At 43.9% G+C, this 12006-nt stretch overlaps 1 protein-coding gene across 10 annotated transcripts in view; it reads left to right on the forward strand.

Annotated features, from left to right (window-relative positions):
• The window catches only part of ccdc88ab (coiled-coil and HOOK domain protein 88ab), a 63881-nt gene that overhangs the window by 47702 nt on the left and 4173 nt on the right, over window positions 1-12006 (forward strand). For 3 of the 10 annotated variants that reach the window (XR_013901035.1, XR_013901036.1, XM_080287986.1), the window contains exons 19-36: window positions 62-340; window positions 590-714; window positions 955-1093; window positions 1759-1935; window positions 2022-2183; window positions 3441-3718; window positions 3883-4026; window positions 4148-4334; window positions 4457-4602; window positions 4738-4830; window positions 5155-5354; window positions 5658-5705; window positions 7292-7369; window positions 9339-9575; window positions 9697-9750; window positions 10553-10639; window positions 11268-11357; window positions 11711-11991. Coding sequence is in view for 6 of the 10 variants with exons in the window: in XM_080287986.1 (XP_080144112.1) it covers window positions 62-340; window positions 590-714; window positions 955-1093; window positions 1759-1935; window positions 2022-2183; window positions 3441-3718; window positions 3883-4026; window positions 4148-4334; window positions 4457-4602; window positions 4738-4830; window positions 5155-5354; window positions 5658-5705; window positions 7292-7369; window positions 9339-9575; window positions 9697-9750; window positions 10553-10639; window positions 11268-11357; window positions 11711-11991 (2805 nt within the window). In the remaining 4 variants the exon portion in view is untranslated. The remainder of the gene's footprint in view (window positions 1-61; window positions 341-589; window positions 715-954; window positions 1094-1758; window positions 1936-2021; window positions 2184-3440; window positions 3719-3882; window positions 4027-4147; window positions 4335-4456; window positions 4603-4737; window positions 4831-5154; window positions 5355-5657; window positions 5706-7291; window positions 7370-9338; window positions 9576-9696; window positions 9751-10552; window positions 10640-11267; window positions 11358-11710; window positions 11992-12006) is intronic. The other 7 variants (XR_013901037.1, XM_080287991.1, XM_080287989.1 and 4 more) reach the window with 6 other exon arrangements.

A 12006-nucleotide genomic window follows, 5' to 3' on the forward strand; every position in this document is an offset into this window, starting at 1 on the left:
AAAGAGTAATCCCAAATCATATTTAACCATCTGCTCTCCATTACATTCGTTTCTCCTCCAGAACAAGGCTCTGGAGTTGGAAAGCTCCCAGCTAGAGAAAGACAAAAAGCTCCTGGAAAAGGAGAACAAGCGACTGAGGCAGCAGGCTGAGATCCGCGACTCAAAGCTGGATGATAGCAACCAGCGCATCACTACCCTGGAGAAGGAAAATCGGACAATGGGCAAGGAGATGATCTTTTTCAGGGACTCCTGTACGAGAGTCAAGGACCTGGAAAGGGAGAAAAAGGAGCTGGTCAAACAGGCCACGATCGATAAGAAGACCCTTGTCACGCTCAGAGAGGTAAAAATAGCTGTTAGACTATCAGACATCTGCAAATATTATCTCAAAACATATTAAACCTCTTGATTTATATATTGTAGAGGCCATTCATTGTGTATTGAAACAAATATTGATAAAATTAAGAATTTGTGATTAAAAATTTGTTTTTATATCCCTTTTAATAAACCTTGCAACCAATTTGATTGGGTTATTTTTAATAATATGTCTGTTGCTAATATGGAATTCAAAAGCATGTAATTGTGTGTTTAGGAGCTTGTGAGTGAGAAGCTGCGGACTCAGCAGATGACCAATGATCTTGAGAAACTGACCCATGAGTTGGAAAAGATTGGACTGAACAAAGAGAGGCTCCTGCATGACGAGAGCTCAGACGACAGGTGAATATTATATCTGCACACAAAAGCTAAACCATCCTCAAATTCAGCTCGTATGAGAAGCCTGTCAGCTTGCTTGGAATCAGAATTATTACAAAGCACAATCACTAAAGTTAAGGCTTAAAATGAATCAAGTCTGGTGAGGTGTAAATGACATGCTTTGATTTTAAACAGCGTTTCTTTCACAAACTCACTTTGCAAAAACAAACACTCGTCTGGACTGACCTGAACCTTTATCGTCAGGTTTAAGCTCCTGGAAACCAAACTGGAGTCGACCCTGAAATCAACTCTGGAGATCAAAGAGGAGAAAATTGCTGCACTTGAGGCAAGACTGCAGGAGTCCTCCAACCTTAACCAGCAGCTTCGCCAGGAGCTGAAAACGGTTTGTAACACAACCAATGAATTTTTTAAAAATATGGATTTGTATCTGTGAGTCTGCCGTCTTCTGCTTATCTAAAGTGGAGTTGTGCTGGCAGCAGGTTGACGAGACTATTCCAGATGTCATTCTCTCCAGCCACACTCTAGTTCTTTCTGGGCAATCCCAAAGCATTCCCGAACTCCCCAGCCTGTTCTGTCTCTTGAGGCCTCCCATCTGGCATCCTAACTAGATGCCTGAACCATGTCAACTGGCTCCTTTTTAAAAAAAAATACTTTAATATAAAACTTGTTCATTTACAGATGTTTAGCATTGCCACATTAAAGAAAACCCCATTATTAAAAACTTGAATATGCTTGCTTGTCCACTTGAGATCAGCGTGTCCCAGCATCTTTCTCGTACACTCAAACGCTAGAAACAATGAAAACATCGAAGACTTGTCAAGGCCGATGCATTATTTATTTTATCCACTCTTCGTTTCTGTCTGCACTTTATCTATTTATAAGGGCTGATGTGCTATAGGAGATGTCTGCTTTCCTTCAGGGAGGTGTTTGTATTTTGAACCTGCTGACACAAATCTAATCCAAAGCTGTGAAAAAACATGAGCCATGAACAGGCGGTCGCAGGAATTGAAATGTTTAATTTTGTTGACTTACTATTTTCATCCCCAGGTGAAGAAAAACTACGAGGCGCTCCGGCAGAGAGAGGAGGAGGAGAGGATGGTGCAGAGCTCGCCCCCTAAAGTGGGGGAAGACCCTCAGGCTGTCAGTAAATGGGAGAAAGAAAGCCATGAAGCAACCAGAGAACTGCTGAAAGTCAAAGACAGACTCATTGAAGTGGAGAGGAATGTGAGTTTAGATACTGTCAGGAATGAATTATGGTGTGAATTTTGGTTCTATATTTTCCTGTCTAATATCATGTGTCGTCTTCCCAGAATGCTACTCTGCAGGCTGAGAAGGTGGCCCTGAGGAGCCAACTCAAACAACTGGAAACCCAAAACTCCAACCTGCAGGCTCAGATAGTGGCTGTGCAGAGGCAGACGGCCTCTTTACAGGAGAACAATACAACGCTACAGACGCAGAATGCCAAACTACAGGTAATCCCGTCACACCTCTCACAGCTTGGTGTGTGTTTATGGGGAATTTTTCACACTTCTTCCAGAAGCGCATTTGTGAAGTCAGAGAATGATACATGTTGGAACAGGATGGGGCCGTCCCCAAACTGTTACCTCAAAGTTAGGAGGATGAAATTGTCCAAAAAGTCTTTGTATGCTGAAACGTTAAGAGTTTCTTTCACTGAAACTAAAGGGCTGGGCCCAGCTCCCAAAGAACAGCCCTACACCAAAATCCCGCATCACCCAAACTTTATACTTGTCTCAGTGCAGTCAGGCAAGTACCGTTCTTCTGGCAACCGCCAAACTCATCCATCGGATTGCCAGACTGAGAATCGTGATTCATCACTCCTGAGAACACGCCTGCACTGCTCTATAGTCCAATGGTGGAGTGCTTTGCACCACTGCATCCAACCATTTTTTTCTGTCTGGTGAAGTAAGGCTTGAATGCAGCTGCTATGCCATTAAAACCCTTTCCATGAAGCTCTCTACTCAGTTCTTGAGAACAGAGAGTTTGGGTTCTGTAGCAATTGACTTTGCAGAAAGCTGGCAACCATGCATATAGTAGGCAACAGAGCTTTGTTAGCCGTTCTGACTTGGATGGCACTGCATCGTGCCTTTATAGCCTCCACTGTGTACTGCCCTGTTTGCACTGTTGCCTTGCCCGGCTGCTTAGCTCTCTGCTCTGGATTTACACTTGTCCTCCCTGTTTGGCAGTAATTCAAACCCTTCTTAAGGGTGGAGGGATTTACACAGTAGCTATTTCTCTGTTTGCATGTGTTGCTTTGAATTGGGCACTGTTTGAGGACATTTGTATGTGGGGTGGGCTAGAGGTAGTTAAGAGTTTTTAAAAAAAAAGGTAGAAATTGTAGCAACACCAGGACTCCGTGTGTGTGTGTGTGTGTGTGTGTGTGTGTGTGTGTGTGTGTGTGTTCATAGTGTGAATAAACACAGTAGTCATGTCTGTAGAGGGATTTGAGAACTGGGTGCTGCTGTGATCATAAAGGAAAACATGTAAAGAAACAGCTTTCATGCTGATGTTTTGTAGTATTTTGAAGCAGGAGAGCAGGTTGAGGGAAGAGTGCCCCCTACAGACCAAAGCCCCATCAGCTACTGCTTCCAAGTTCTTTGATGTTTGATTTAAGGGGCTTAATGCTGTTCTTATTCACACGCCACACATCACTCTTATCACCTCTTTGCGTAATATGTCCTTTTCTCCCTCTGCCTTTGTCCTCTTCTTAGGTGGAAAACTCAACTCTGAGCTCACAGAGCGCATCCCTGATGGCCCAGAACGCCCAGCTGCAGACCCAGCAGAGCAGTGTGGAAGGAGAGCGTGAAGGAGCGCTGAGGGAGAAAGAGGAGCTGAGAGCTACCTATGAACTGCTGCTGCGCGATCACGAGAAGCTGGCAGCGCTCCACGAGAGGCAGGCAGCCGAATATGAAGCGCTGATCGGCAAGCACGGTGGGCTGAAGACCTCCCACAAGAGCCTGGAACAGCAGCACAGGGACTTGGAGGACAAGTGAGATGTGGTTTAGGAGCTTGGGATGGGCACATGCTCAAGTCTAATTGCAGCTTAAGTCTCATTTGTGACTTTAGTTTGTAGTTTGGCCGCCTTTTGCAAGGAAATATGGTCCTGGACCTAACGACATAAGTGTTAAGGTGTGTGTCTGTTTGCGTATGTAGGTACAAACAGCTCTTGCAGAGAAAGGGGGAGCTGGAGGAGCTGGAGAAGAATCTGAAGGAGCAGCAGGAAAAGATGGCCCTGGAGAATCAGACCCACCAAGCTACAGCTGACCAGTACAAACTGCTCAAAGAGGAAAATGATAGGTCAGCTCAACCTTTTTTCCATAACCTTAAACATTATGCTCACATTAGCACTAATTCATCAAAGGGACTGAATTAAATCAATGAGGCCGTATACCAAGGAGTCGATTTTCTCTCTCCTCAGGTTGAATAGCACCTATCATCAGCTCTTGAAGGACAATGAAAATCTCCAGCTGGACCATAAAAACCTAAAGAGCCAGTTGAACAGTGCAAAGCTGGACCAAACCAAGCTGGAGGCTGAGTTTTCTAAACTGAAGGAGCAGTACCAGCAGCTGGACATCACCTCCACCAAGCTAACCAACCAGTGTGAGGTAATGAGTCTCTCTTCCCTTCCCTTCAGGTTTTCTCATGGTGTCTACCTTTTTAATGTATCATATTTCAAAACACTGCTTCTAAAGCCAAATATGAATGTATCTGTCTATGTTTGTGTTAGTTGTTGAGCCAGCTGAAGGGAAACTTGGAGGAAGAGAACCGTCACCTGTTGGACCAAATCCAGACTTTGATGTTACAAAATCGCACACTGCTGGAGCAGACCATGGAGAGCAAGGACCTGTTCCACGTAGAGCAAAGACAATACATGTAAAACTCACAAAGAAATATGCCAGAACCATGTATCTGTGTTTGTAAATGCAAATATGCTGCCTTTATGTTTAGAGTGTATGCATTCCTGTCTGCTTTTACTGTGCTTTTATCTTCTCGTCGTCCAACCTTCAGAGATAAGCTGAATGAGCTGAGGAGGCAGAAGGAGAAGTTGGAGGAGAAGATCATGGACCAGTACAAGTTCTATGACCCTTCACCTCCACGCAGGTGCATAATTTGTTTCCTGTAAATGACATAAAATTGAGTCAAATTGGTAAAGTTCTGCATACATGCTGTCTTGTATTTTGAGATGGAAAAGCAGTGCAGCATCAGGAAGGGAGTGCATCAAATATTTATTACCTGCAGAGCATCATACAGCTGTATAGTGAAAAATTTTTTTTCTTAACCCTGATAGTCATTTGGGCTTTTGGCCTAAAATAAAATTTCAAATGCATCTAGCCTTATATATCCTTTATATGATTATGTATTGATTTTTTTTAAATTCTATTTCCTTTTGTTCGTCTGTTATTCTGTCTCATCTCTGCTTTACAGGCGCGGCAACTGGATTACTCTAAAGATGAAGAAGCTGATCAAGCCGAAGAGCCGGGACAGGATCCGGTCTCTCACACTGACTCCATCTCGATCAGAGTTTGGAGACAGTTTTCTGATGTTTCCCCAGGACAGCCAGGACAGCTCATCCATAGGCTCGGGCACCAACTCGCTAGATGACACGCTCTCACACATGAGCAGCAGTGAGTCTGAAAGAACCAAACACACACAAGATTGCACAGTTATAGTTTCAACCATCACTGAAGGAACTTCTTTTAATGTGTTCACAATATTTTTTTGTTACAAAGAGAAGGGAAACTCTTAAAATACTGTTTTGTAGTACACACAGAATTAGTGAAACATTTGCTAACAGCTTTAATTTGATGCTGAACTTTCTTCACTGACACATAATGGCCTACTTTGTGAGTGTGGCTTTGTATGCCTGAGTGACTGAATGGGTCTTCCCTCCTAACTGCTCCTTTGCTTCTTTATATCTCTCTGCAAAGGGAGGAGAGGGCAGCAGTCTCATGCCCAAGTGCAGGGTTCCTCCAATGGTATGCTGCGGATGGGGAGGGTGGGAGGGGTTTGTGACCCGACTGTCACGTCTTTCAGGGCATGTTTTTGTGAGTCCATTGTCCATATCACTCAGCTGTCGTAGACATTACGGCTGAGCTGTGCAGGCTGACTCTTGACCTCAGACCCGGTTAAAGATGCAGAAGCATTTCTTGTGTTTGAAACAAATTGAGGTGCACTCAGTCAGCTGCTACCAATGCTATTAAACTCAATCACTGAAGAATAGTACTATTTTATGTAGTTACTGGCATGTCCACCATTTCTGAAGAAAAGTCGCTTTAACACTTTCGCTTCGTGTCACTGGAGTCATTGTCATTTGCTAAGCTGTAAGATTTAATATCTTGGAATTTGCAGAATAATTTGGACTACATATATGTTGCCAGCATACTCGCTCAAGGTCGAGCTGAATCAAGTGCACCTCATGGTTTAAATATTGGAGAAAAAAAAAAATCTAATCCCAAGATGCTTTGCTCTCAGGTAACCTGTCGATCTGTTCAGCTCACTCGTAAATAAGAAACGTCCTGTATCATAGCATCGTAGATATTAAAAGGTGCAATGCGTTGCCTGGTTATCGCGACCTGGCTTGGTTGGTTGTTTTCAGTTGTACTGACATTAACTGTAATCACCAAGAAACAACTAAGCCACATATTTCTGCTATGTAGCACAAAGTTGTCAGTTAGTGTAATGAATCTGTTTTTCACAACACACAAGATAAGAGGTAAGACAAAGAGAACGTAGCCTTTAACAACCATGTAGTAACATTTGCTAAAACACTTGCGTACAGTACAGAAATTACACAGTCGAGTGTGCTGGAACAGCAGCTATAAACCTCTCATTCTTTGAGGTTCTTGGGAAAGTCTTTGCTGGAAACACTGTAGTGCTGTTTTTTGCTGTTAACCTGCCCCTTCTTGTTCTCCTGATTGCACCCTTTAATAATTTTCATCTTGTCGTCTCATCTAGGTGTGGAATGTGTTGTGTTGTGTACAGAATGTAATGCCTGGAAATAAGTTGAGAATGTAATATACAGTGGTCAAAACCATTAACATGAGAATGTGCGGATGATGCTGATTGTGTGCAGGAGACGGTGTGTGTTTTGCATAATGTGTGTCTGTTTTTCTATTGTTTACACAATGTAGTTTTATACAAAAGCCTGCCCTTAAATACAGAACATATAGAAAGTCAGTGGAAGGCATTTCAGTCCATCCAAAGGGCATCCAATAATGTGTGTGTGTATATTTTTAATAATATGGAGAGAATTTGTATAGATTGAAATACCTTACACTTGACTAACCATCTAATAGGCTCTCTAATATTATAATCCACATGTTTTTAAAGTCATATATTATAGTTGTTGTTGTGTCTGTTGCAGTGTTGTCTGTTGTCCAGTTAAGGTGTCCAGGAGCTCAGCTCTCTCTCCCCTGGTTCTGTTTGTGACAACATTAACCACATCCCTCTGTTCTGCCCTTCTTTTCTTTCTTTTATTTTGCTTTTCCTTCACCTCCCTCCTGGTCTTACTCTGTCGCTCTCTTCCCTCCCTACCTGTCTGTCTCTGGCTGTGATCGGACAGCTATAAAAAGGTTGCCTTTCATGAGGAACAGATCCAAGGACAAAGACAAGGCCAAGGCCATCTACCGGCGCTCCATGTGTAAGATCTCTGTTAGCTGCCACGCTAGCCTTCATCTGCCTCCTCTCCCTCCTCTTGTCGCGCTAGGAGAAACAAAGGAGGAGCAGTCACTGATGTCAGGGTGGCGGTGGTGAGGGACTTCAGTTTTCAGTCACATCTGCAGAATTCAGTGTTTAAAACTCCAGAGTTTTATCATCCATGTTTTAGAGATGTCTGCAAAGGACCTACCAGAGGATCAATTTTTAAATTCTTTATAGAATTTATCCCATCCCCCTGCCGCTCTGCTATACCTGGTGACATCAGTGACTTGTCCTTAAAATTTTTTCCTAGTAATCCCCACCCATCCCATCACTTCTGCCGCCACGTCTGCCGCCGCCACTTTCTCCTGTAGAGTATCTTCCAAGTCTTTACTCACTTTCCTCTCACTATTTGCAGATGAATGATTAACACAACCTTAACACTAACTTTAGTGTTTGTTAGGGCTAAACTATAGGAACAGTGGTGATTTATTTTTTTCTGTTTTCTTTTGTTTCATTTTCACCTCTGGACCAAAACCATGTCATTTGGTCACTTACAGTAATGTGCAATGGGCAGCTTTCTTGTGTGCTTTGTGGTTTTATTTTGTTTGTGTATGCTGAATGAAAGGCCGTGTGTGTGTGTGTGAGAGAGAGAGAGGGTGTGTGTTCAGGTGAGACAGCGGGAAAGACTGTGGGTTTGCCTTTCATGCGCCTGAGAAATGTGTGCTCCCGTCTTTGATTACAGCATGACAAAGAAAATCACTAAGTGCTTGATCATCGCTCGCACTCACCATGGAGGACTTGAAATGGAGCCTTTATTCTGTCTCTCTCCCTCTGTCTGTCTCTCTCTCTTCTCTGTCAGCGTGCTGCATTTCAGATCTTATTCTGCTGACATGGGCTTGCCTCGCTCTGATTTATTTATTTTTGTGTGTGTGTGTGTGTGTGTGTGTGTGTGCACAGCACCACCGCCGTCGCTCAGAGCAGCTTTGCATGTTTCCATGCTTCTTCTTCGCTGTCGGCTCAGTAATCAAAGTGCATAGAGACGGTCAGGGATGTCAAAAAGTGTCTGGCTGTGACCGACCGTGCACTTTGGTTGATATGTTGTTGGCTTTTAAAATATTATTATTATAATGCTGTATGCCTGCAAGTGCATTGAGTTTTAAAAGGCTTGGACCTGTTATTCTATAGCATGAATTTATTATTGAATATTGACTTATATCCACTGATAATTATAGTCTAGATCTGCCCTGTCAGAGTCCTTCGAGAAGCAAGTCTCAGCACTGGGTAGCCATTTTGAAAAGCCTCTGTACAGATGTTTATTGCTATCATCTAAATGAAAGCCGAGAGAAGTTATAGTTCTGTCTGTGCACAGTTTCAAAACGTTACAGCTTTGCTAATGGCTCAGTGCTGACACAACTTCTCACATGATCTGTGCTCTTCTCGTTTCAGCACAGCCAATTCATGATACAGTATTACAGCGCATCTTTGCTAAGATAATGAATATGAGACGTGCTTTTCTTATATGAAACTTAAACATGATTGGCTAATGTATTTTCCATTTTGTCAGTTGATTTGCTCTGCTGGGGCAGCAGCAGGATAACCGCCACCTTTGCTTTTACAGAATCCTTTTAGATTATTGAAGGATTCTTTGAGGCCACATCTGTTTCCTGTAATGTCTCTAGGCACATTCCCAATGGTAACTTAGCCTTTGTCTCCAAGAGGGACCTAGATGAGTGTCCTGTGTACAAAAAAATGTTGTAAAAAAATCTTTGCAAGGTTGTTCTTCCATCGTAAGCATATTTTAGCGACCAGTTTCTCTGATTTTAGTTTGCCTTTAAAGTCTAGATGGATTAAATTGAGACTTCTGTAAGATAAAATGGCTATAAATCCTGAGCCATTACTTGAGGTAAGATTATATGTATTAAAATGTCTAATCTCAGTTTTTTTTCTTCATGCCAACCCATCCATCCTAGCTATGAATGACCTGCTTCAGACCATGGCAATGGCAGGTGGTCCTGAGGCTCAGTGGGCGGGCAGCAGTGAGAATCTAGACGGGGCTGAAGCCGGAGATGCCAACATGACGGGCAGCAGCAGGCGCAGCGGGCAGCGCATGAAGGAACTCGCCTTTTCCACCAATGCCATTGATTGTGCCACCCTCACCCTGCCTAGTTCAAGTCACAGTAGAGCCAAGCACAGGCTTCAGGTCAAAGGTCAGGATGCCTGTTTGTGGAAATACATTGTGTTAATTTCCTCATTGCATTTAGTTGACGAAATTTGTTCAGAACAGAGTGAAAAGAAGCCGTAGCATGACTGCACCCTTTATCTCAACAGACAATGCCTCCTGCGAGGATGTCGCCGGCTCATTGGATGATCCCAAGAGTCAAGGTAGAGTAAAGCTTCACACGACATCAGCACGAAACTGTGTCAAAGAAAAGCGCCTGCAGTCTCTCAGCACCAGGCTGGAATCTAACGGCCCCTTAAACAAGAAATGAGGGGGGGAAAAAACAGGTCATGTCCTCAGGAGTCCCACTGATAATCTTTGGGCTGCCTTCCTGCACTTTGATTAAGCTTGATTTAGAGTTAGATGGGAGCAAAAGAGACGGGGAGAGGGAGACAGATCAGCCTTTGCTGAAAGCAGGATTGACTTTAATACAGGCGCTAGGGTGTTATCCAGGGCAGTTAATCTGGATCCAGGCAACACTTGATCAGGTCTGTGTCGCTTTAATGTAGATGACCCAGTTGCTAAACAGCCACAAAACTACTGGCACACATTCCTTAAGTTAGGTCTACAGACAGATTTCTCTTGTTGTGCTTGAGTGCTGCAAACATCTGCACTTTTGATGGTCAATAAACTGGTTCCACAGGATATTGTTCCCAGAATGAGAGAGAGAGAGAGACTATAGTGAGACTCATTTCCCACCTCATCACTGTAATGGTTGAAGGACGCCCAGTCTCACTCACACACCGGATGTTGCTCAGAATGTATGAGCCATTAGGTCATCGGATGTTGTAGACACTAATGGTAGTTTGAGACGTGTATTGATTTTTTTTCCCCCCTCCCCCAGACTCTGTAAAAAAAATTTTGTTTCCATCTGCGTTTCATTAAACTTTATTATTTTTGAGCAGTATTGAGTTGTCATGTTACCCTTTAGGTGTGTTGCATTGTATTTTTTTTGTTTGTTATCAGGGCCACAGAGGTATATGTCTCCCTGCCATTTGAATCGTTGTGCTGTTGGTCTGAGCGCTGTGTGCAGAGTGTCCTGTAGCATCTGTAGTAAGTGACAGTTACTCAGGACTGAGGATCACTGTGGGGCCACAAGCAATCCGCTGGTTTCTGACTCTGATACTGATCTGTAACATTGGGGTTGATTTGAAATTCTAATTTGGTGTCAAGCATGTCGTGAAAACCGGTTTGAGATGATTTCACGGTCACTGGTTTTCAGTTGGGGCTGTCCCTGTCAGCACTGGAAAGAGCAAGTTCATGTTGTCTTCACACCTTTCCTTTTACTCTTTGTCTTCCTTCTCAGTTCCTAACATGGCCTGTCATTTCCTCTTTAATTACTAACAGACTCACACTTGTATCGTCAGTCACTTCCCCTTTATTGGTGGGAAATCGTTCCTTATATTTGGGTGTCCCTGCCGTCTCTGTCAGTAGTTCCTTTGTTTATTGAATGGACATATTGGGGCTGCAGCCTGGCATTGAGCCACCTTTCCTGTCCCTCTGCCTGGCATGTGCCATCTGCTCCCCCAGCAGGAGACGTTCTGTCAGGGTGTTGGCGTCCGTATACGTGTTACTCCTCGCGTTGGTGCATGTTGGTGTGGATACATGTAAGCGTGTACAGATATAAATCCTAACTGTGAATGTATGTGTGCATGTGTCTTACCTCTCGTCCCTTACCCAGCCGCCAGACCCTCCAGTCTTCATAGCAACAGGACCACCAGTAGTAATAGTAACAATAACTCCCACCTCACTTCTCCTCTGGAGGGCAAAGGTATGCTCCTCCTTTCCTCTTCCTCTGCTCCTATCCACTTGTTACTCTTGTCTTCTTCTTTTGCTCCCTTTCATCTCGTTTCTCTCATCATTTCTCAAAAAATTAATTTTTTTTTCTCGCGCAAAAATGTGATCAAGTTGGTTTGGTTCAACTTTAAGCCATTCTCTTTTCTTCATTGGGTAGAAAGCAATAAGTCATGATGGTAATAAAATTAGATCTGAGTTAAATTATGAGATTGTTTTTTCAATATAATGCTTTTTAAATTGCATGGTGTGTTCTGAAAGTGTGGGGTAGTCTGATCACTACTAATGCAATCAGAAATCTTGTAATCCATGCCTCCCCTCGTCCTGCAGGCACATTGAACGGCAGTCTGAGCAGGCCTCACAGCGAGAGCAGCGGCGAGTTCAGCCTGAGTCTGGACCAGGAGGTGTGGTCCAGCAGCGGCAGCAGCCCCGTCCAGCAGCCCACCTCCTCACGCTCCTCCCACCAGAGCCCCCTGCAGCTGCGCAGATCTCTTGACCCATCCGCCGCCGCGGGCAGCGCGGTCCAGTCCCAGATCAGGAAGACGGGATCCCCAGGGAACGAGGTGCTTTCCCTGCAGCAGTTCCTGGATGAGGGTATTGATCCTGCAGAGGTGAGGCCTGAAATT

Source organism: Astatotilapia calliptera, chromosome 13 (genome assembly GCF_964374335.1).
Source record: "Astatotilapia calliptera chromosome 13, fAstCal68.1, whole genome shotgun sequence".
Taxonomy (NCBI): domain Eukaryota; kingdom Metazoa; phylum Chordata; class Actinopteri; order Cichliformes; family Cichlidae; genus Astatotilapia; species Astatotilapia calliptera.